Source organism: Halichoerus grypus, chromosome 10, assembly GCF_964656455.1.
Source record: "Halichoerus grypus chromosome 10, mHalGry1.hap1.1, whole genome shotgun sequence".
Classification (NCBI taxonomy): Eukaryota; Metazoa; Chordata; class Mammalia; order Carnivora; family Phocidae; genus Halichoerus; species Halichoerus grypus.
The window spans coordinates 104,078,672-104,102,327 of record NC_135721.1 but is presented as its reverse complement, the minus strand read 5'-3'; the positions used below and the strand labels follow the sequence as shown (position 1 = coordinate 104,102,327).

Sequence of the window (23,656 nt, the reverse complement as noted above, 5' to 3'; positions counted from 1 at the left end):
GGGTGGCTCAGTCGTTAAGCGTCTGCCTTCAGCTCAGGTCATGATCCCAGGGTCCTGGGACCGAGTCCCACATCAGGCTCCCTCCTCGGGGGGAAGCCTGCTTCTCCCTCTCCCACTCGCGCTGCTTGTGTTCCTGCTCTCGCTATCTCGGTCTCTGTCAAATAAATAAATAAAATCTTTAAAAAAATAAAATAAAATAAAAAGCAAGGGGGGCGCTAAATACAAATTTCAGAATAGTGGTTACCTATGGGGACAGGAACGGGAGGGTGCAGTTTGGGGAAGAAATATACAGGGAGTCCAGCAGTAGAAGCAAACTTCTTTAGCCACAGTATGCTTTGTTTCTTCATCCTTTCCACATGTTACGTAGTATATTCCTTTGTGTTCATGAAATAGTCCTTAATCATATTTTCAAACAGTCTCTGGGTAGAAAACAATAGATTGGGATGGGAGAACTATTGTTTTTAATCAGAACCTATTGCATACTATTTTTAAAAGCATAACAAAAATTTCCGAATTTGCCTGTAAAAAAGTGTTGGGGGTTGGGATGTTAGGGCGCACTTGTAGGCCCTGAAATAAAATGACCTCCTTGATAGATTTGCTGTTATTTGTGTATAAATATTTTTAAGTCTATATGCATCCTAGAGTATGCAAAGAAAAAGTCTGGGAAGATTTACAAGAATCTACAGCAGTTGTCTCTGACAAGTAGATTTTTTCATTCTATTGTATAATGTATTTTTCATTTTAAAATTATTTTATTCTATATTGTAATCGTTTGGTTGGTTGGCTTTACTATAGGAGCTTTACGTTTCGAATTAAATGCTTTTTATTTCTTTTTTTAAATTTTTTTATTATTATGTTTATAGCGCTGCGAATTAAATGCTTTCTAGAATAAGGGCAGGGGGTGGGAGAAGAGGATGAAAGAAGGGAGGATTGGTGCGGAGCCCGGTGTGGGGCGCACGGCCTTCGCCATCCGCGGCGCTGGGAGCGCAGGACCCTCCTCCAGCATCCGGGCCGGGCGGGCCAACTGGCGGGGACTAGGCCACCTGGCGGGGCCGCGCGGCTGGCGGACACCAGCCCCGCCCCGCCGCGCCGCGCCCCCGAGCTGTTGCCCTGGCAGCGGGGCGGTGCGTGGCCGAGGCTCACAATCGGCCCTGACTCGGCGGCTCCCACCCCGCCCCCTGCGCTCACCTGGCTGCGAGCTCGCCTGCTGCGGACCCGGGGCCCATGGACACACACACCCCCTCCCTGCAGCCCCGCGCGCCGGCTCGCCTGCTCTGCCCACGTAGACACCATTCACGGCTGGGCGCCCAAGCCGGGCTCCGGGAGTCCGCGGTCGCGGCTGGGGCCCCCGCCAGGTGGCAGAGAACGAGGGCCGCGGCCGCAGGGCGCCCCCGCAGGCCGAGGCGCGTCGGTGCCTGGTCATCCGCGGCTCCTGATCACCGTCAGGACTAAGAGGTGAGCTTGGCACCTTGCTCCCTGCCACCTGGCTTTTCCCTTGAAATTACTTACTTTCAGGGCTTTAGCTGGAAGAGTGCAAGCTCTAGAACCAGCCCGTGGACTGTGGAATTCACCAGCGTAGCTTGATGGGGTGGGTGCCTCAGAGACAGCATTGAAGTCTTTGATGAGGATGTCTCTGTTCACACAAATGAGGGGATGTAGATTCAGGAGAGTCAATGAGCTATTTGGAAGCACCGAATCCTATTCCGTGTACATCGTGCTTACATATGCATCTAACTAGGATATGGCTGTGTAATAAGACAAACCATAAACAACTGCTAAAGTAAATATCACCACAGCACGGAGCAGAGACCAAGTGGGTGACTTGTGGGGCAGCTCAGGACTTAGTGGGAGCCTCTTTACACACATGGCTTTAACCAGCTGCGTTATCTGGTTGCCTAGTCCACCACATGTTATAAACAGATTAGAAGGGAAGAGAGGGGCCACGGCAAACAGGACATTGAAGCCACAAGCCATGTGATGACTGATGTCCCAGTGGCAAAGGAGGAAGCACAAAGAAAAAACAGCCAGCAAAAGAGTGGGGAGAAAAGGACGAGGCAGCAGCGTGCATTTGACAGTGATGGTCACTCTTTACCCTTGACACGCTCTCCTCCTTGACTTCGCCCAGTGTCGGGCTGCCTTGCAGCCACCAAACCCCCCCACAGCTCCCCATAGACCTCTCTCTCTTGAATTGTGTACCCCATTGCCTTGTGGATTCTGACTCAGCATGCCCAAAGCGTAACCATCTACACTCTCTGACCAATCCAGACTAAATCTCGAGCTCCCCATCTCAGACACAGGTAGCCAGTGGCTCAAGCCAGAAACGTGGGCATTTTCTTTGGTTCCTTCCACTCAATCTTAAAACTTTTGATCATCCTTTATCGAGCAACCATTACTTGAATGCCTCACATGAGTCAAGTTCTGGGTGATGGAGAAATAAAGGTCATTATGATATAAAACTTCTGTTTCATGAAGGCTCTATACTAGTGGGGAAGTCACACAATACATAAATTGAATATATCTGTTTCTACAGATATATAGAAATGTAATATACAGAAATGTTTCGTTATAAAGAAAAGGTGACATGGTGGCTGCAGTTTGAATGGTGAGAAGTGCCAACTGACATATTCTGAACAAAGGGCACCCGAGGCAGAGGGAACAAGAAGTTGCAGAGGCAGGACTGCGTTTTTGTTCCATAAACAGAAGGGGGGCCAATGTGGCTGGAGATCACCTTATCAAGGGAGGTTGGAGTGAAGTAAGATCAGAGGGGCAGAGAAAATGTTCTTAGAAGATCATCATGAGGTGTCTGGATTTGTTCTGATTAAGATGAAAAAAGCATTTGAACTGCTTTTAAAAGATAGTTTGGAGAGAACTTTCTGGCGTGAACATCATGTTCTATATCCTAACAGGAGTTTGGGTTACATAGATGTATGCATTTGTCAAAACCCATGGAATGGTACACTTAATACTTGTACATTTCATTATATATTCAAAAGACAAAAAAGAAAAAAAAAGAGCTGTAAGCAAATATTGAACTCTAGTTAAGGATATTGTATGCTGGAATATGTCTGCAATTTACCTTGAAATGGATCAAAAAATAAGATAGATAAATGATAGACAGAAGGATGGATAGATATGTGATAAAGCAAGTAAAGCATTCATGGTAGGATCTCAGGGGTAGATATATGGGTATTCAACTTTTCTTTATATTCAAAAATAGTTATGCTAAAATGTTGGGGGTGGAGGCTTGTCTGATCTACATTTTAGAAAGATTTTTCTGGGAACTGAATAAGGAAGGGGCTCTGGAGGGCTGCTGAAGAAGCAGTGAGACAACCTAGAGTCTGTGGCAAGGATTTGGCCGAGGATGGCACCACTGGCAGCTGATGTCAGGCTATATTCTGGAGGTAGAGTTACGGGGTTTGCTGATGGATTTAAAGAGTAGGGGATCTGCAGGGAAAGAATGAGGGATAACTTCCAGTATTTTTCTCGGAGTAGACTCATGGATGGTGATGGCATCGTTGGAAGTGGGGAGAACTGGAGAAGGTCAGGATGCTCCCAGTTATCTTCTGACGGGTTACATTTTATATGCCTAGTGGAGGTCCATGTGAGGATGAAGAGTCAACAAGTAGAGATATCACTTTGGACTCTGGGGAGAGCCAGAGATGGCTGTATAAATTTGAGAGTGAACCATCAGAAGCCTCAAATTGGGATGAAGGTCATGAGATGGGATGAGACCATCAGGACAGTGTGTGAGGTTAGAGAAGAGTCCTGAGGGCCGAGCCCTGGGCACCCCAACAGTTAGGCTTCTGACAGAACAGGGGAGCCAGCAAAAGGGGGATGAAGAGTGGCTGGTGAGGTAGAAGGGGAGCAGGCAATGGAGATGGGGTTGTGTAGAGAGATGCAGCTCAAGAGGAACAAGTGGTCACCAGTGCTATTCACCGCCACAGGGAATGTAGGCAAGGGAGCAGGCTTGTGGAGAAAAGGTGGAGCAGTTTCAGATTTTGTAGTAAGATGAAATCCTTTCCATTGCAAATGACAGAAACTCGGCTAACTGGTTTATGCTAAATTAAGGGGGGTGGGGAGGGCATATTTACTCCTGCAGCCCTGAGCTAATGTCGTGTGGACTAACTAAAGTGGTAGGTGAATTCTGGCACAACGGAGTCCCAAGCGCAATGTCTGCCCTCAGTCTCAGTCTCTGTAACATGCACGCTCCCTGACAGCCAACATGGCTCACACAGCCGAGGCCACATCCTACTGCTTACCTGCCTCAGCACACAGTAGTCTGGCCATGTTCTAGCAGGAGGGTCCTGTAGGGTGCTGACTGCCTCATGTCTTTCCTGAGCATATGCTTGAGACATTCACTCTACCTAGGGAGAGAATTCATTCACACTGGTTAAGCCATGGTCTCAGACCCATTCCTATCACAGGGGATAGAAGGGGCAACCCCATCCAAAAATTTTGGGCTGGAAGCTTGCTTGACCTTATCTGATCTACATTTTTAAAATTATTTTCTGAGGACTGAACAGAGAATATACCCTTAGGGGTCCGTTGTGGGAGCAGTGAGACAAATTAGAAGTCTGTGGCAATGATTTGGCCTAGGATAGCAGGACTGGATGATCTGGAATGGATCCCCAATATGATAATGGTGTTCTTTTCCCAAAAAAAGTGAGGAAAGAAAAGCAAGCTGGGTATACCTAGCATGACCTATGACTCAATTCAAAAGATTGTTTTTCCATAAACAGTAAAGAAGAGATAAAATTACATATCAGAATGCTCATCACAATTTAACAGTGGAATTATTTATGAAAATTATAGTTGTCTCTCAACCATTTGCCTACATCATTCCCATGTGAGGTGACATGAATCATCCATCACATTTAGTATCCCACTGAGCCCAGTAGATTCCTGCTTATAATGAGCACCTAAAATTCCACAGGTTCTTTATAACATTTGTTAACTACCAAAACCTGTATGGTCTCTAGGTTAGAAGGACATGCTGGTACAGAGCCATAGAGTGGGGAACTCAAATCCTCACATTGGCACTTCTGTTAGCCTTACCTTCTTCATGGATAGAATAGGGAGGCTGTGTCAAGGAAGGAGGGTTAAATGAAACAAGAAATTAAATTAACAAGAAAGCTGCATTAGCAAGGCTGATATTAATTATGATGAAACATTTGTTTCAAAATATTTTAGTTTTATGCTAGCTGAATATTCTCTATTTATGTATAATTTATACTTTTTGTGAAATCAGTTGCAATAAATTGTGGTAATAACATTTCGTGAGAAACAGCCTCTCTTCTTAGGGAAGACTTAAAATATTATTATTTATACCAAATTAAAGATGACAAAATTAACTTGGAGTTGTGTGTTTCTGTTTTTGTTTTTTTGCTGCTATAGTTTTTGTTTTGGTCCAGAAAAGCATTTTCAAGAAGGTGGTCGAGTATGGCTTTAGCCGATAAGAGACTTGAGAACTTGCAGATCTACAAAGTTCTTCAGTGTGTTCGGAACAAAGACACGAAGCAGATAGAAAAGCTGATCAGGCTTGGATACCCTGAACTAATCAATTTCACAGACCCCCTCAATGGACACAGTGCTCTGCACTTGGCCTCGGTTTCCAATGACGTCGATATGGTCAGCTTTCTCCTTAGCCTTGGTGCTCACCCTGATGTGCAAGACAAGATGGGTTGTACTCCGACAATGAGGGCTGCAGAGCTGGGGCATGAATTGTCCATGGAAATATTAGCCAAGGCAAAGGCTGACATGACTATAGTTGATAATGAAGGAAAAGGTAAAAATCCCAACATTTTATCCAGTAGCTGCAATCCACTCTGTAGCCAGAAATCCAGAAAGTGGACTTATTTGCTTTCCAACTGTAGAAGTGAATTACTCATGAGTTCAAGTGAAAAGCCAGGTTCTCACTCCTGTACTTAAGGACACCATCTCCCTATAATTTGAAAATGGTATTAAGGTATATCTTAGGGAAACGAGCTGTGAGAGATGTCTCCCTTAAAAAAATTAGAGTTAGATTAATTTGTGTTTGGTGTTTTTTCTAAATGTAGAGAATTTTTAATGATACACACTGATAATACTATAGGCAGAATCATTGATTATAAAATACAAAAATCTTGTTTAGAACAAAAGATGAGGGAGAGAATTTCTTAATCTTTTTTATACTTTAGAACCTCAAAGAGTACTCAACTTGGACTCCAAAAGGATTGTATTCCCTCTCAATAGCAGCCTGATGTAGAAAGGGGTTGCAGTTGGGAACTGGAAGGGCTAAGGTAGATTCTGGCATAAAATCCAATTCTTGAGGGTCAGTTTAAATGTATTTGGAAACCTGACTTGAACCTTGAGACATGGCATTTCCATGCTTTTTCAGGTGAGACAGCCCTACTTCTCCACTCTGTTCTCCCTAATCTCGTCTCAACACCTTGTCTGGGAGCTTCTTGCCCAAATAACTCAAGGTTTCAGAAGGACTTGACACAGCCCCATGAAAATCACCAAGAAAATTACCACCAGGCTTAATATAAATTGGTAGATTTAATCAGTTGTCCCAAGGCGTTGCTTCAAGTACAAAGCCATTAACATCAGTCCCACACTGGAGAAATAAATCCCATTTTTTGGTGTTAATGTTTTCTGACAGGAACAAAATCCGCTTTTATAATTCTCTCCAGACTTGGTATTTGATAAATGACTTTCTTAAAACAATAGGAGAGGACAAGGAAAGGAACAATCATTTAATTACTTAATAGCACCGCATAATGAAATGAACTTCAGATACATTCAGGGATCAAATGTGTTTTAAAATGTTAAATCCTGAAAAAGAAAAAGAAAAAAAGCCTCTTAAAGCTCTATATAATATCATTTCCCAAAGTGCGTTCCATGGACCACTGAATCTCTAGGATGTTGATAAGCATTACATGCAAAATTGTTTCCACTGCCAAACTCGTTAGAGAAACATTGGATAAACAAATTGAGACATGTTGATTTCACATTTGTCAGACAGACTAATGACAGTGACATTTTCCATTTGTCTTTGACCCTTGAAATAGTTTTTCCTTGTGGCATTTTATATACCAGGAGTTTTGTGAAATATACTTTGGGGAAACACTGTAATGGAGAATAGTTTACCTTCTAGAATTTGAAACAGAAATATAAGCTTAAAAAAAAAGGTTGAGAAATTTTATAATAAAAATCTAAAATTGTAAAATTAAAAGTAAAGTAAAATTAGAAACAGGATCACGTGAATATTAGTAGCAAATGCAACAGCCATCTGGTTAATATCTAAGCTCATTGAAATTAATATTAAACCTGTCAAGGTTCTGGGAGATGAATGTATGAGAAAACGATCTGACCAATCACATAGGAAGAATTAAAAATAAAAAACTTGGAACAAATATAAATCTTGTTGCACGCATGACCTTGTTAGTCCGGCCCCATAGAGACTTGATTCTGTCTAACCCATGGTGTGCTTATTGCACTGCAAGCCCTGTCTTCCCCACGTCAGCGAATCTAGCTCACCTTGCACAGCTCTCAGTTTGGCTGCCACTTGCCCAACTGCTTTGCTTATTCCACAGAAGTCTCTGCCAATGACATCCTATTCTCCAGCGATTGATGTTTCATTCACTGCACATTGGTCCTAAAGGACAAACCAACATTTAAATGGTTAAAACACTTAACTGGATCTTTAGAAGGATGTGGGACATACTCTAGGTTAAACTGTACTTTGAAAAATTTTGCAGAACATGGAAAAGGTAAATCTCTAAACCAAGAATTTCTTTCCTAAATGTTGTCCTAGGGGATTAATTAGTGCCAGTCTGGAGTATAGAATGGTGTCTGTTCTCTTCAAGGGTTAAGCTAGACTAGCTCCTAATAGCACTCATTCATTGGCTCTCCCATTTATAGGAATGCATACCCAGTCCCATAAATGTAGTATGAGAATTCTACAGTCTATCATCTTTGCCCTCTTTTTTTTTTTTGCTTCAGTTTTAGAATGTTGACTCATGTTCATTGTGGCTTAAAGAGTCAACCCAGATAGACTTTAACTGTGAGTTGCACCTGCCATCATTATAAAGTATCCATTTCCTAAGTACCTTAGGGCCTTTTGTAATGAATTCAGCCTCATCTGGTATTCTCTAGGTGACATTGTTGTTTGTTATTGTTTTGGCCCAATTTTGCCTGCTATGACTTGTTGTGTCTTTGGTTTTCTATTTTCAACCATGTCCTTGGCCATCTTTCTGTTTTTAACTGTTCTGAGTAACCCTATTTTAGATGCATCTGTTTATATGAAATATATTTAGATTTTGATTTTATATAAATTGTGGTTTTTATTTTAATGGTAGAATTTATCCAACCTATATTTATCTAGATGGCCCAAAGGTTTGGCCTCAGGGCTGTCATTTATTTTATGTTATGAGAATATAATATATTATATATATATATATATATATATAAATAAATAAATATAAAAATATTTTCCTATATGGTCCATATGTTCTTTTTTTGGTGTGTGTGTGTGTTATATTTTCTAAGGTTAATGGTCTGCTTTTAGATCTTTTTTTTGGTTGTTGGAACGGTAGTTTTATTTACTTTTATTATTTACTGATTGACTTTTAAAAATTGAGGTATAATTGACATCAACATTGTATCAGTTTCAGGTGTACACATAATTTGATATTTGTATGCATTGCAAAATGATCACCACAATAAGTCTAGTTAACACCCACCACCATATATAGATTTTTTTTCCCCTTGGGAAGAGAAATGTTTTTGATTGTTTTAATGGCAAATTTAATAGCTTTTCATATACATAAAACTTTGTTGAATTAGCACTTTACATGGTATTCATTAATATTTTGCTATGAAAGAAGAGATTAGTACAATAACTTTTGCATCCTTAAACTTATATGTCTACTGCTTTTATATATGAACAGCCAGCTCGGCAGGTACAAAAAACCCTCCAATTTTCTTTCTCAAGTGATATTGTAGAGATCCTTTAGTTATTTTCTAGCATTGAATGTTGCTGTGGCAAAATCTGGAGGCCAGCTTGACTTTCCTCTTTTTTTTTTTTTTAAAGATTTTATTTATTTTTTTAACAGAGAGAGACACAGCAAGAGAGAGGGAACACAAGCAAGGGGAGTGGGAGAGGGAGAAGCAGACTCCCCACTGAGCAGGGAGTCTGATGCGGGGCTCGATTCTAGGACCCTGGGACCATGACCTGAGCCGAAGGCAGATGCTTAACTGACTGAGCCACCCAGGTGCCCCTTGACTTTCCTCTTTATAGAGGACTTGAATTGTTACCCAGAGGCTCACAGGACATGTCCTCTACCTAGCTTTACCTAGGCACACCTCATTGATTGTTCTTAGTCCATTTTTCCTGAGACCCCGGTATGCTTTTTCTTTTTCTTTTTTTTTTTTAAGATTTTATTTATTTATTTGACAGAAACACAGCGAGAGAGGGAACACAAGCAGGGGGAGTGGGAGATGGAGAAGCAGGCTTCCCGCGGAGCAAGGAGCCCAATGTGGGGCTCGATCCCAGGACCCTGAGATCATGGCCTGAGCCGAAGGCAGACGCTTAATGACTGAGCCACCCAGGCACCCCCCCCCCCAGTATGCTTTTTTAATCTTCAAATTCAGCTTTTCACTTCAAGAAAGTTTTCTTCTGTTGTATCTCCATATTTTTTCTGTTCTACTTGGTTTTTTATTGTTGAGCACCAATTACATATATGTTAACTCTTCTTTGCCTCTCTAGACCATTTCAGCTCTTCCACCATCTGTTACATTTTCCTTAGTTCTTTCAAGTTTTTTCTTCACTTCCATGACCATGGTTTTTGCACTCTCCTTTTTCCTGCCTCCGGTTTGACTTTCCTTTCTTTGGTGGTTTTATTTTCCTCTACCATTTCTTCCTAAGCTCAGCTGGCTTAACTTCATCTTTTCCTTCTTTTATCATCTATTGTCCTAGAAGCCCTGCATTTAGTCTTGGTCCATCTTCGCACTTTTGTTTTGGAAAAAAGTTATGTTTAACTTCTTTGCTATCATAGAAATAGGACAGTCAATAATTCTCACACAGTATAGTTTTTCCAGCGTGTACTTTTAACCTAGCTTTTATTATCAGATTTCTTCCTTTCGGTATCTGTATTTTTCATAGGTCACATGCTGGTTTTTTATTGGTTACTGTTCCTCTTTGAATGAAGCCTCTGTTTAGAGTGAGGTCATTACAAAGTCAGTTTGGAGTTTGACTGTTCTTTGCCCAGATTACAACAATACCCCTGACTTGTAGTACATTTTTGACACGGATTATGTGGAGGGCCTGTACGTCAGAGGTTATAGGTGGGGAGATTTTGCATTTTCCTCTCTTCATTGGAACAAAACGAGTTGCCAAAATGGCAGAGCCCCTTGTCATCAACGTTTTCTTCTTAATGCTGCTGTACTGACAGCCTGCTTCTTATAAACATGGCCAGTCTGCACATTTCATCATTCAGTACCATCTGCTTTGTGGCTCTGCAGCTTCAGATGGGACACAGCAAACCACCGCTCGCCCTCCAGCACACACAGTCCTGCACGGGACTGCAAGATGCCAAATACCCAAGGTTGTCAGGGCCTCACATATCAGCACTCAGATTCTTCCCTGAACGAGGTCCTATCACATTTGGTTGTGACTGTTTTCTAATTGTATCAGAGGTTGACTCTCTTTCTTCCTCTGTCTTGGTGTTTCAGTTGGTTTCAGAAGGAAAAGCAAGGCAGCTACGCCTCTGCTCTGCCACCTTCAACTAGCCAATTATGGATTTCAAAATTATTAGTTTTTCTTTGCTATCTGGTTCGAATATAGAGAGACTATTAATGAAGTACTATTTGGGGGGTTCTATTTTTCTACAGGTATTTTGTTTTACTGCATTTTACCTACTAAGCGGCATTATCGCTGTGCATTGATTGCCCTGGAACATGGCGCAGATGTCAACAACTCTACCTATGAAGGAAAACCAATATTTCTTAGAGCTTGCGAAGAAGCACATGATATTAAAGACACGTGCCTGACATTTTTGGAAAAAGGAGCCAATCCAAACGCTATCAACTCAGTATGACTATTCCTGTGATTATAAATATTCCTTTTTTTTTCAATTATAGAGTCTTAGTAGTGCAATTTTTTTTGTATTTAAATATGGTAAAATTATCCTGTCAGCTTATAGACTTTCATTTCTATTCAAAATGCTTTAAGGGGCGCCTGGGTGGCTCAGTCAGTTAAGCGGCTGCCTTCGACTCAGGTCATGATCCCAGGGCCCTGGGATCGAGCTCCGCATCAGGCTCCCTGCTCAGTGGAGAGTCTGCTTCTCCCCCTCTCTCTGCCTACTTGTGCTCTCTCTCTGTCAAATAAATAAATAAAATCTTTAAAAAAAAAAAACAACAAAATGCTTTAAGATGATATACTCTCATTATCTTTATATTGCTATGATTTTACAGTTTATTTCCTAATTACATTTGGAAAATTGGTATTTATTATGCATAAAGGTAAAACATCATTAGAGAAAATAGAAAAGATATCACCGATGTCTAATAAAAATTTATCTTTTTGGAAAGAAAATATGTAGTTGTGCTATTTCCCTCATTCATTTTGCTCCCTCTCCTCATTTGGCCAATTTTATTGAGTTTTCTAATTGTTTAAGAGGCATTTCAAGACAATAATAATAGATTTTTTCTCATTAGAAAACACTTAAAACCTAATTTTAGCATATATTTTACCCTCTTTTCTCCCCTTTTGCTCTACTTTCTTTGCAAAAAAAAAAAAAAAAAATGCATCTTTAGCATGATTTTTTCACAGGGACATCTGGTGTGACCCTGACTCTGATATTGGAACTCTCTACATTGACCCACTGCACTGACTTCATTTTTCCTATTTGCTTTGTGGAACTAATAAAGATGTAGAGAACTAAACCTGCCAGTGTGAATCTAAGGCCAAATGGATTGAGAACATATGTATACCAAGTGTGTTATTTAAGATGACAAGTATAACCAGAATTTAATCTGCTTCTTGTCCAGTCCACAGGTCGAACGGCTTTAATGGAAGCATCAAGAGAAGGAGTGATAGAATTAGTTCGAGGGATATTGGAAAGAGGAGGTGAAGTGAATGCCTTTGACAATGAGAGAAAACAAGCTGTACATTTTGCTGCCAAAGGAGGCTTTTTTGATGTAAGAATCTGCCCTTTGCTTTAAAATTTGTTGCTCACCATTTCTTACCTTTTCCTCAAATTTTTAAATATCATATAGGTTACACTAAGAATTTTTTCCACATTACCATCTTGATTTCCCTAAATAATTCTAAAATTATATTTTATATCAAATATTATATTTTTAACTTTGTCTAGCTCTTTATTCAGTTTTATCGGCTTGCCAAGTTTATGCATTTAATATTACTAACCATGTTTTTCTGTATTCTTAACTATGGCAATTTAAAAGTTTTGCCAACCAAGACTACTTTATTTTATGCCTCTATTACATATTAGACTCTTCATAATATGTCCGGCATGGCCGAGTTGTAGAGAGAACAATGTCAACATACTCTTATCTCCCTGATTTTTTTTTTTTTAAGATTTTATTTATTTATTTGACAGAGAGAGACACAGCGAGAGGGAACACAAGCAGGGGGAGTGGGAGAGGGAGAAGCAGGCTTCCCGCTGAGCAGGGAGCCTGATGCAGGGCTCAATCCCAGGACACTGGGATCATGACCTGAGCCAAAGGCAGACGCTTAACCGACTGAGCCACCCAGGTGCCCCTTTATCTCCCTGATTTTTTGTGTGCATCTAATGACTCACCTCCATTTTAAACTCTTCAGTATTCTGGTTATCTGGATATACCAGCAAAGGATATCTCATAGGTACAGTGACATTGCAGAAACGAAATAGGAACCAATGCTCTCCTTTTTTTTTTTTTAATTCTCAATTACATCTAAAATTTCTTTACTCAATTTTCTGAGTTTTAACAATTATCTTTGTTTTTGTCATTCGGTCTCTCCCCTGCAATAAAAATCTACAGCACAATAGAAGTCACATGTGGTAAAGAATTTGCTTCCCTGATGATATTTCCCATAGGCTGATGTTTTCTAGAATTACTAGAATTCACTAAGATGGCATGCCCCAGCTGAATATAGAATTTTCTAACCTCTAGATCAACGCTATTTGATAGAACTTTTGGCAATGTGGAAAAGTTATAAATCTGTGCTGTGTAATATGGAAGTCACATGTGGCTTTTGAGTATTTCAAATATGGCTAGTGAAACTAAGGAACTGGATTTTTAAAAATTGTTTTCTATTTAATTCAATTTAATTTTAAATAGCCACATGTAGCCTAAGTAACTATTGGAGAACACGTTTAGGGGCCAGTCTTCATTCAATGAATGTATATTGCTATTCCTCTACAATATCTACGATTTTTTTTGCAGATATTGAAGCTTCTTTTTGCTTACAATGGAGACATGGGGCTGATATCAATGAATGGGAACACACCACTTCATTATGCTGCCATGGGTGGTTTTGCAGATTGCTGTAAATATATAGCTCAGCGAGGTAAAATTGCCTAGCAATTTTATGCTTAAAGTATTTATGATTTACCCATGTTGTAGATGAGCAGAGAATCTGGGCCTGTCACTTGTCAGTTGCTTATCTTTTTCAATAGCCGAACATCAGTTATATACGTAGAAAGAAAATTGAGAATCTTTTCTTACTCTACCTTCTGTCAAATCATGAATCTTGTCTTAAAGTGATGAAAACCCACATTCTCAAATATTTTTAGGTTATTGTTAAAAATCTAAACAGGATTGTTCATGGGTCAACTAATTATTAAAACGCTTATAGTTATTAAACTCCTTTTTAAAAAAAAGTTGACATCAATCTGAAGGACGAATACTGAAAACTATGTCTTTTAGTCTGAAGTTTTAACTATTTTATTAAAAAATGTTCAATTGTATCAAGTGCAAAGGATAAACTTTTCTCAATAATTTGAAATTATGGGAGAAATGTTTTAGGGAGAAATATGAAATAAAATGAAAATTTTCATGGAAAATTTGAAAGGTAAGTGATATTTTAGATTTTCCTGAAGCTTCTATGTAACTATTAATTTAGGAATATGAAGTATGCATATATAGCTTAATGTATTCCTTAAAGTGGTAATATTAGCTAATTAAGTTTGTGGATCAAACTGGTGTTAATTACATGCTGACTGGATGTACATTGAAAGTTTTTAACTCAGGGCACCTGGGTGGCTCAGTTGGTTAAACATCTGCCTTTGCCTCAGGTCATTATCTCGGGGTTCTGGGATTGAGCCTGTGTTGGGCTCCCTGCTCAAGGGGGAGTCTGCTTCTCCCTCTGCCTCTACACACCCCCCTTGTGCTCTGCCTCTTTCTCTCGCAAATAAATAAAATCTTTATTTAAAAAAAAGTTTCTAACTCTTCGTTAGAAGTGGAACTGCATTCTGCTGAACTTTATGGTAGTGTTTTTTTTCTTTTTTTTCCAGTTTGAGAAATAGGCAAAAACTTAGAGTCTATTATTCTACAATTCTAGAATAGAGCAGAGAATTTTAGAAGTCCCTGGGGCCTAGAGATCCTGTATTGTAACCACTAATATAAATAAGACTAATGTGCCTGTATAACTAAGAGTGTAATAACTGATTCACTTCTACTTTTTATGAACTTACACAAGCTCGTACTCTCCCCCCAACCCCCCAAATAATAAACACTTTTAACAAATAAAGGAAAATATATCAGATGCAACTTTTGCCCCCATAAACGGTCTCATCAGTCTTGTTTTCAAATCTGTCACTATCAGCAATTTATTCTGACATTTTTAACACTGTATATTTCTAAGAACTAAAGATCTGTCCAGATTAAGACAAGCTTCTTCAACTTTAACATATTGACCACTTCATTATAGGGACAAACATCACCAGACATCTACTCTGTTATTTATGTACTCCTGGGAGAAAGTCACAAAAAGCAAATTGAGAAACACATTTAGTCAGAGCTTGGGCCATGCCAAAGGCCTTCCCAATGATGCAGAAAAGTATTATCTTCCTGGCAGAGTCATGAGACTAGACCGTGTTTCTAAAATAAGGGCCTGAAAGCATTCTAAGTTCTGTAGCATGTTTGGAAGTAACAACCACTTCACTGGATCAAGGTGGGGGACCCAGTTCCATAGCAGAAGTGTGACCAGTTACAGGTCCAGCTAAGGCAATCAGAGCAGCAACAAACAATGCATTAGCCATGAAATGCTCATTTCTGAGTAAACTCCCTGGATTCAGTGTCTTCTATACTTAAACATTAATGATTTCTTTAAAGGAACCAGGTACCTGAGTAAGTCTTATGTCTTGGGATCCTATGGGCCTAAGAAAAAGAAAAAAGGGATGGCCAAAAAGCCAAAGAAAGGCAAGTTTGTCTTACCGCTGCCAATCTGCATCATGTGCATTCAGCCTTAAATGTGAAGGCTGAATTCTTTTGCCACATTAAACTATCTTCTTCAGTGTTCTCCTCCTTTGCCCCTGGTCCTGCTGCTGGAACAATTTACAAGTCCCCGTAAGCAGTGCGAGTGCGGTATCCAAGGGCAGAAGCTGGGAGTTTGGAGCACTTCTGGGGAAGCACCCATGAGGCTTCTCTTTCTCTTGGGCCGTTGGCTGGTGCTCTGCAGCACACACCAGCTGTAAGCTGAGTCCGTTTGACCGCAGATCATACATCACAAAGGGAATGAATGGATCTTTATTTTTACTAATTATAGAGGAGGAGACAAAAAATCCCAAGGCAAAAGGAGAAGAAAAGGGCCTTCAGATCTTTAAGCTGGGATGTTGTAGTCTTTTATCCACATAAAGGTTTCTAACTAGGAGGAAACTGGGAGCAGAAGGAGGCAAGATAAAACACCTTTAAAGTCCTTTGATCCTTAGGGGTGAATATAGGAGTGGCTTGGGAGATGGTAGATAAACACCCAGACACCTTGAATAAGCAAAAAAGCTAAGTAAAGACAGCATTCTCGAAATCGCTATGGAATTATGCTATCAAGATCAGTCTCAGGTCCCCTTTTCAATAAGTCACTGTTCTTAAAACTGTTCAATATGGACATTTTAGAACCCTCATTGTCATAATACTCTTTTTGAGTTCTTCTACCACTAGTAAAATTATCAGTCTTAATATAAAATTTTAAGTTTTGACAATGTCAAAGGAAGTATTAATCTTAAAAAGCACTGGTGACTCATTTTCTTTTTGACAAGGAATAAAACTATAAAGTATTGGAGGGGCATGTTTTATTTTTGCATGCAGCTGCCTATGTATTTGGTTGCTGGACATACTGATTGAGTAGCAATCTTCCTGATTATGTGATATTGGCAAAGAAACAGAAGAGCCTTCTTCTAGATTCAAAACACTAGAAAGAGCTTCTTCGTAGTCTGACTTATTTATAGACATAATGGATTTTTAATATCTTAAGACACTTATGGACAGCACAACCTTCCTAGTGGCACTAAGTAGACTCCCCAATGCACTCAGAGAAATTTATTTATTTGAGGAATACTTACATATAATGTTGGTGTCATCATTTTAAGGAAGGGTCCAAGAAGGAAAATGAATTTTAATGCCTAATTTGCACAAACGTAATACTAGAGTCCTTTCAGATTTGATGAACGAATGACTTTGTCCTCTACCGGGTTGTTCACATGACCAATCACAAAACAGCAGGTCGATATAAATTACATTGAATTCATGGAGAATACAGATAAATATAGTTTAAGATGGTACACAGATTTGCAGCCATAATCATTCAAAAAGAAGCAGGTGTACAGCATTGAGTTCCTAAGGGCCTTGTAAGCTGTCTGAACCCAGCTTCTTTCCAAATTCAAATTCCACCCTTATTCTTTTCCTGTTTGGCAGGAAGTCTCCTTAGCAAGTATCCCAATATGAAATTTGTTTCAAGTATCTATAGGGATTCATGTCCCAATCCTTTAGGGGCAGAGAATATAAATTGGAAACAGATTTCCCTCAGAATTCACCAAAGTGAAGCTCACAGAAAAAAAAAAAATCACAGTTTAATTTTGTAATTATAATAGCTAAATGGGCTCATTGCTCTATACAAATAATTTAGGGATAAACTTTTGGCCAGTAGTTCAAGCTTAAGAAAATGGTTGTAGGAATGTCATTTGCAGAGTCATGCAAGTGCCTAGGCACTATTCATGATAATGATGCTTCATGTTTTAGGATGTGACCTGAAATGGAAGAACTTAGACCATAAAACACCCAGGACTGTGGCCAAGGAAGGTGGCTTCAAAGCAGCAAGCAAAGAAATACGGCGGGCAGAGCGCACCGCTAATAAACTGGTGCGGCCAGGAGCCAAAGATCCAAATCCACTCTGGGCCCTGAGACTTCACGACTGGTCGCTAGAACATGAGACTTTCCTTCGGGAAGCCTTTTCGTTTGTGGACAGAGGCGATGGGACAGTCAGCAAGGAGGACTTCGTGTTGACGCTGGAGGAGAGGCAAGAATATGTGACCCCAGAACAGCTGGCTATGATAGCTCAATATCATGAGAAATTGCGGGGAGCTGGGGTCAACATTAATGATTTCTTTAAAGGAACCAGGTACCTGAGTAAGTCTTATGTCTTGGGATCCTATGGGCCTAAGAAAAAGAAAAAAGGGATGGCCAAAAAGCCAAAGAAAGGCAAGTTTGTCTTACCGCTGCCAATCTGCATCATCCCCGACCACGTATTTCCCCGCCGGAGTGACGGCGGGCCGCCCTATTACATGATTGAAACCTACCAGAATGTAACAGATAGCAGTCGGTTTAACCGAGACCGGCCGCCCGAACATCCCGTTCGGGATGACTCTGCTTGGTACATTGATGATCCACCGAAGGTATTTTCAAATATTAATTTCATCACCAAGGCAGGAGACCTGGCTTCTCTGAAAAAGGCGTTTGAATCAGGAATACCTGTGGATATGAAGGATAATTATTACAAAACACCGCTAATGACTGCGTGTGCCACGGGAAACATAGATGCCGTCAAGTTTCTTCTTGAAAAAGGGTGTGTTTTCTTGGTTGAATTCACATTCAACTCCAGAATTTTAGGACAAAGAAAGTGCTTCATTCCTGACGTCGAGATTACAGATTGATCTTGTATGGGAAAGTGGGCTAATGGGAAGCTGGGAATGTGTGTACCCAAGGATGGTTTGCCAGTAACTATGCATGAAGTTGCTTTGCCTAAGGATTTATCTACATGGTGTGGAGTCACTTTTTATTTTATTTTAAATTACCGAAAGAATTTTTTAAACTATTTTTTTAAAGATTTTATTTATTTATTTGAGACAGAGAGAGAGAGAGTTCATGAGCGGTGGGGGAAGGGTAAAGGGAAAAGCAGATGCCCTGCTGAGCAGGGAGCCCAGCAAAAGAATTTTTTTTTTATTGTGGTAGGGACAGATAACATGATCTACCCTCTTAACAGGTTATAAGCGTACAGTACAATATTAACTATAATCACAGAATTGCATAGATCTCTAGAACTTATTCATTTTCCGCATTGCTTTTTAATCTGTCTCCTATGTGTGGGGATCCTAGCAAATTCAAACAAGTGGGACAGTGATCGTGATGACTTAGGGCATGTCTCATTCCCTCCTCGAGAAGCAGCAGTCTTTTCCTTGGTTCATTTGTAAATATCTTTAAAATAGCCAAGCATGACATTTTTACTGAACTTCTAAAGCAACTACTCAGGTTTAATTCCTTCTCTTACCATAGCTGAATAACCTGGCATAAGTTTCTTTTTTGTGTCTCACATTTTTCATTTTTATAATGGGGCTCTACTAGGATTCAGCTTGCAGATTTTTTGAAGATTAAATGAGTTAAAATATGTAAAGCAAAGTAATTGCATATTTGATAAAAGGGTATTATTGTTATTACTATAACGGTCAAGGTCAAAGAAGCATTCAGATTTGTATATTATCAAGAGGGAGTATAAAGTAATTAATGAGAATTTGAACTTTTGGACAGTGAATTTTTAAAAAGGACTAACATTTAAAATAATACATTTTCATGCTTAGAATTTTAATAATGAAGGTGCATTTAAAAATCTATGACATGCAGAGAAAGTAGACACAAAATGAAATAATAGGACTTTTTTATTTCCTATCAGCTTTTACCTTCATTAGATCCAGTTATATAATTTTCCTTAATTTTAACCTTTGCAAAAAAGTGTAACCCCTGGGATCTAACTAAGTGCCTTTTAAAACTAAACAAAATGTGTGCAAAGCAAATTAAGACTGTCAGATAATGCGGAACACGAGTCAAGAAAAATTATGGCACAGAGTTTAACTTTATTTAGGGCTTCCCTGGTTTACAGTTGAACAACTTGATAATACTAATAGGAAATCTTGCTTTGCATTTCCAGCCTCTGGTGTTTGGAACAACCGACATTTTTAGCTTGTGCATCTATCTTATTTTATAGGGCTAACGTTAATGCAAGAGATAATTTCCTGTGGACCCCACTTCATTTTGCATGCCATGCAGGCCAACAAGACATCGTTGAGCTTCTTGTTAAAGCTGGAGCAGTGATAGATGCGGTCTCAATCAACAACTCCACCCCTTTGACTAGAGCCATCGAGAGCTGTAGACTGGATACCGTAAAGTACCTTCTTGATATCGGCGCTAAATTCCAGCTGGAAAATAGAAAAGGTGCGTGGGCGCATGAGTGGTGGTTCGGGTCAGAAGAGGAGAATTTACGTTAGATTCCAAACCCCTTCTGGTTCTCTTCTTGTAAGATCGCATTTCCCCGCAAGTCGCTACTGCAACCACAAGCCTAAGTTGAATGTTCTGGAAGTTGGTTTCATACACAGTTCCTCTCAAGTCACTGGTGTGAAAGGACCAGTTCTTGATGTTTGCAGTCTGTCATGGATGGATACTTTTGTAAAGTACAGTAAAAAGTGATTTACTAGAAAATGAAGTGGGGAAATAAAATGTAAGGTTTTTTTAATCACTAGATTAAAGTGATGGAAAATTCTATCAAATCCATCCAAAAATTTCTAAATGCCCACTCTTAATTTCTTACTTATTTCACTGTGGCCCAGGAAGCATTGGTTTGTGGGCTTGTACCGGTTTTCAGACCATACCTTGGGTTATCACACTGTCATAACTACCAAGTCCCTAGGAAGTGGCATGATTTTAAAGGCTGTAGAATTTGGATTCTTTCTAAAGCTGAACAACACAATTCCTGAGTTTGAGGCTCTCTCTGGGAAGTAAATAGGAGGGGCGCATCTTATGTCATAAATATACAACCTGAAAAATAAGCATTTGAATAAATGTTTGACCTCATTGCTTGGAGGTGTCATTTTCTTACAGTGGAACCCATTGCTTCCTTTTGATCGGAGAGAGCATTAACCTTTCTGGCTGCTTCGGGCTTCCCCTGGGTCACTGGTAGTATTGTTTCAGGCCTGCCTGAGGATATTACAGTTGTCATAATACCCAGCCATCTGTATAGAGCACTGTGACTACCAGCTTCCCCAGGCCTTTTTGAATATACATCCTTGTATCAGGGAAAGGGGAGGATAGTGTAAAATTGTCACACAAAAGGAAATGTGTGTAAGGTGGGAAGAGAACCATCAATCAAATATCCAAATGTAAATATTCTACCAATATTTCTTATCCATTTTTTTAAGAAACATGCTCAAAAAAATTAACAAGAAAACGTTGTGTTGTTAGTAAATGGCACTTTAAACTATGAGATTTCAGAGCTGGGTCCACCTTAGAGAGTATCTGATCTAGCTTGGTGACCTTACACATAACGATTGGCTGTAGTAATCACCCTTACTGCCACATGCTGAGGCTGATGTGCTGAGGTTTTTCGGCATGGTTTATTATCAGTCTGTTTATTGCAACTCTGAATTTATGTCTTGAGCAGGACATACTGCCATGGATGTTGCAAAGGCATATGCTGACTATAGAATAGTTAGTTTGATTCAAGAGAAGCTGGATAACTTGCCAAAACCAACAGAAAATCAAAAACTGAAAGGCAAGCCACCTCCTAAAGTGAAGACTGAAGGCCCTGAAGTTAAGAAAGAAGAGGTAAGAAAAGTGATCGACTACCCATTAGTAACTGGTAAAAGCTTGCGGGGGGTAGGAGAGTGTCAGTATTTACACATTGTTACACAGCATGGGCAAAATAATATGCAAGCCATATTTTCAGCACTCTTATGCAGCATTGAAAAAAAAATACCTAGCAAAGAAATTCCTATTACTGAAAATTCTAAAAAGTGCTCATTGCAAATAGGATCCATGTAAAAACTGAGTTGGCTCAGCCAAATACAATTAGAATGTTGAAAAAAGAACTGGTATTGGATATGTATATATTTGGTTCTAAGTCATACAGATTTGATGAGATGGCTCAGACAGGGAAGGAAGGTAAGAAGAAAGAAGGAAAGCATGATTTTCCTTCATTTTGGTCTCATAATCTTTCATTACCCACCTTATCCCCCTTCTAAGGAATTTTAATGACTACCACTGAACCCTGGGGATATCGAGCCACTTGTGACTTGGATATTCCTCAGAATGACTCCAGAAAGTTTTAAAGGTGCCAAAGGACTGTTCCTGGTAATCCTGAATAATGTGCATGCCTCTAAACTACCAGCAAAAGGTTGAGGTTTTTGCCCAGGCAGATTACAGAGAGAGCAAGACTTTGTCATTAGCAGGGAAGGTCAAGTGTATTTCTAGGCTAGAAGCTTCTTTTAGGGAAGCAAGAGGATCCCTGGAGATTCTTTGCAGACATAAGACAGGGTGAAATTCAAAAAGGAAAAGCTCTAATGTTATCAAATTGGAAGGGTTGGAGAAACATAGGTGGTAAGAAGTGGAGAGGGTGAAAAGATTGTAACAAACATGGAGGACAATAAACAGTAGAGAGTAATAAACATGGAAGACGAGAGTAAGGGGGGGCCAGAGGTGAAGGAAGATCAGTTGGCTAGGCTTCTACTACATACATCATTATCTTTTTAGTAGAATAATTTAATTCTTCTAACCAATGGCCATAGGTCAAGGATATTTTGAAGACTTGTATGATGTCTCTGATACTACTAATTAAGTAGAGCTAAACAAGGCAAACTAGTTATCTTTCCCCATCCAAAGTTATAATAATATTCTATTTCATTTCAAATTATAATTTGTATGGTAACATTTTAATTTTAATTTTAATTTTTTTCTTGGCTTCAGAGTAAGATAAAGAATGGCAAATATTAGAAAGTATATATAGGTTTTTGCAATTGATAGGGTTGGTTTTTCTTTTGTCTCATTTCCAGCAACCACTTTCATCTGTTTATACCATACCAACCATATCAGAGGAAAAGAAAATGCGTAAGGATAATGTGGTTTATCTCAATTCATTGATTACCAGTGGTTATACCAAGAAAGTGGATATCACATTTATTCCACGGAGGGTAAGTACTTTGGAAAGACCTTCATAACATGTTATAAACTCATAATATCATCTTCTAAATACTTTTTATGCAGAGCACCCAAACAAATATCCAGAGATTATCTTTCATAGTTATAATTTGAAGGTGTCCTTTTGCCAGGTCCTATTGCTTTGACTGAGTCCAACTTGTTTAGCTTCCAATATCTAGTTTCCCCTGCTACTATTTCTATATTGACATTTTAATTGTCCTTGAAAAACTATTTTTTGGTCAATGCCATTCTCTATAGCTATTTGGTCATCAAATGCTATAGATACATTTTCTTGATGCTTCTCAGACCCTAACCTTCCTCTTTGTACTCTTACTACCATTTCACTTGGGAGTTTCATACTAAGCAACACTGGATTTATTTAGTAGCTGCCTAAAACATCCACAATTAAAGAGGTGGAGACATCTTTGGAAAACAGGAGCGATCTTGCCAATGCCCATCAAACCATGCTGAATAAGAGACCACCAGCCCCCTCTTCCTTCTACTATGAAAATAATTTTCTCAGGACTTCCCCATAAGACATAAAGGTAGCAAACCCCAATGATCTAACTCTATCACTTCCTTTTTTGACATCTTAAAAATGAACAACAGAGGATCATCAGAGGTCACTAAAAAGCATTCCAGTTGTCCAAATAGTCACCATCAGAAATAGTGATGCCCATGTAGCCACTGACATCATGTAAGAGGAAAACATAAGTTAAAATAGATTTAGAAATAAATTTGATAGTTTTGAATTAACCATACTGGGCATTATCTGCATACTGCCATGTTTGCTGGCTTTCCTACTCATGCCTTCTCCGACTATGGTGATTTATTTAAGATCTGGAGTCCTGAAGCCACAACAGCAGAGCTGATCAGAAAAAGGGAGCTGCGGCGAGAGAGGTTCACTTATGAGGTGGACTTTGAGGACTTCATGATGCCCTTTCAGAAGAACATCACAGAAAAAGCTAAAGCCTTGGAAGCCGCCTTCAAGACCTAAATCACAGCAGCTGCTTCTTGTGGTCAACATTTTGAGGCCCAGGGACCATACTTCAGAGAAAGTTGGTATTTCCATCAAAGTCAAAGCAATCCACAAATTAAGAATTTGTAACCAAACATTTGTTTTTGCTCTAACAACTATAAATATTCTGAGCTATCTAGAAAGTGTGTATTTTATTTTGCAATGAATTACATATTCTGGATAAACCCCCTAATCTTCTTTAAG

The 23,656-nt window shown here is 39.4% G+C and overlaps 1 protein-coding gene and 3 long non-coding RNA genes across 7 annotated transcripts in view; 1 reads left to right on the top strand and 3 right to left on the bottom strand.

The window, feature by feature from the left end:
* Nucleotides 1-1,800, bottom strand: part of LOC144379259 (uncharacterized) — a 37,157-nt gene extending 35,357 nt beyond the window's left edge. The window contains exon 1 of the long non-coding RNA XR_013441953.1: nucleotides 1,510-1,800. This is a non-coding gene — a long non-coding RNA (uncharacterized LOC144379259). The remainder of the gene's footprint in view (nucleotides 1-1,509) is intronic.
* ANKEF1 (ankyrin repeat and EF-hand domain containing 1) lies at nucleotides 855-23,595 on the top strand. 3 transcript variants are annotated; one of them, XM_036109042.2, is made up of 10 exons: nucleotides 855-1,455; nucleotides 5,395-5,785; nucleotides 10,873-11,072; nucleotides 12,031-12,180; nucleotides 13,429-13,552; nucleotides 17,218-18,040; nucleotides 19,454-19,680; nucleotides 20,903-21,066; nucleotides 22,290-22,427; nucleotides 23,273-23,595. In XM_036109042.2, the coding sequence occupies exons 2-10, from the start codon at nucleotides 5,440-5,442 to the stop codon at nucleotides 23,429-23,431; spliced, it is 2,331 nt and encodes a 776-aa protein (XP_035964935.2). In that variant the 5' UTR covers nucleotides 855-1,455; nucleotides 5,395-5,439; the 3' UTR covers nucleotides 23,432-23,595. The 3 variants fall into 3 exon arrangements, with proteins under 3 accessions (XP_035964935.2, XP_077913063.1, XP_077913065.1); XM_078056937.1 differs by lacking the exon at nucleotides 12,031-12,180; XM_078056939.1 differs by lacking the exons at nucleotides 855-1,455; nucleotides 10,873-11,072 and having other exon boundaries at nucleotides 5,697-5,785.
* Nucleotides 7,523-23,656, bottom strand: part of LOC144379258 (uncharacterized) — a 167,857-nt gene continuing 151,723 nt past the window's right edge. Inside the window, exon 3 of the long non-coding RNA XR_013441951.1 lies at nucleotides 7,523-7,636. This is a non-coding gene — a long non-coding RNA (uncharacterized LOC144379258). The remainder of the gene's footprint in view (nucleotides 7,637-23,656) is intronic.
* Nucleotides 19,303-23,656, bottom strand: part of LOC118546341 (uncharacterized) — a 107,476-nt gene continuing 103,122 nt past the window's right edge. For both annotated transcript variants that reach the window (XR_013441949.1, XR_013441950.1), the window contains one exon: nucleotides 19,303-19,664. This is a non-coding gene — a long non-coding RNA (uncharacterized LOC118546341). The remainder of the gene's footprint in view (nucleotides 19,665-23,656) is intronic.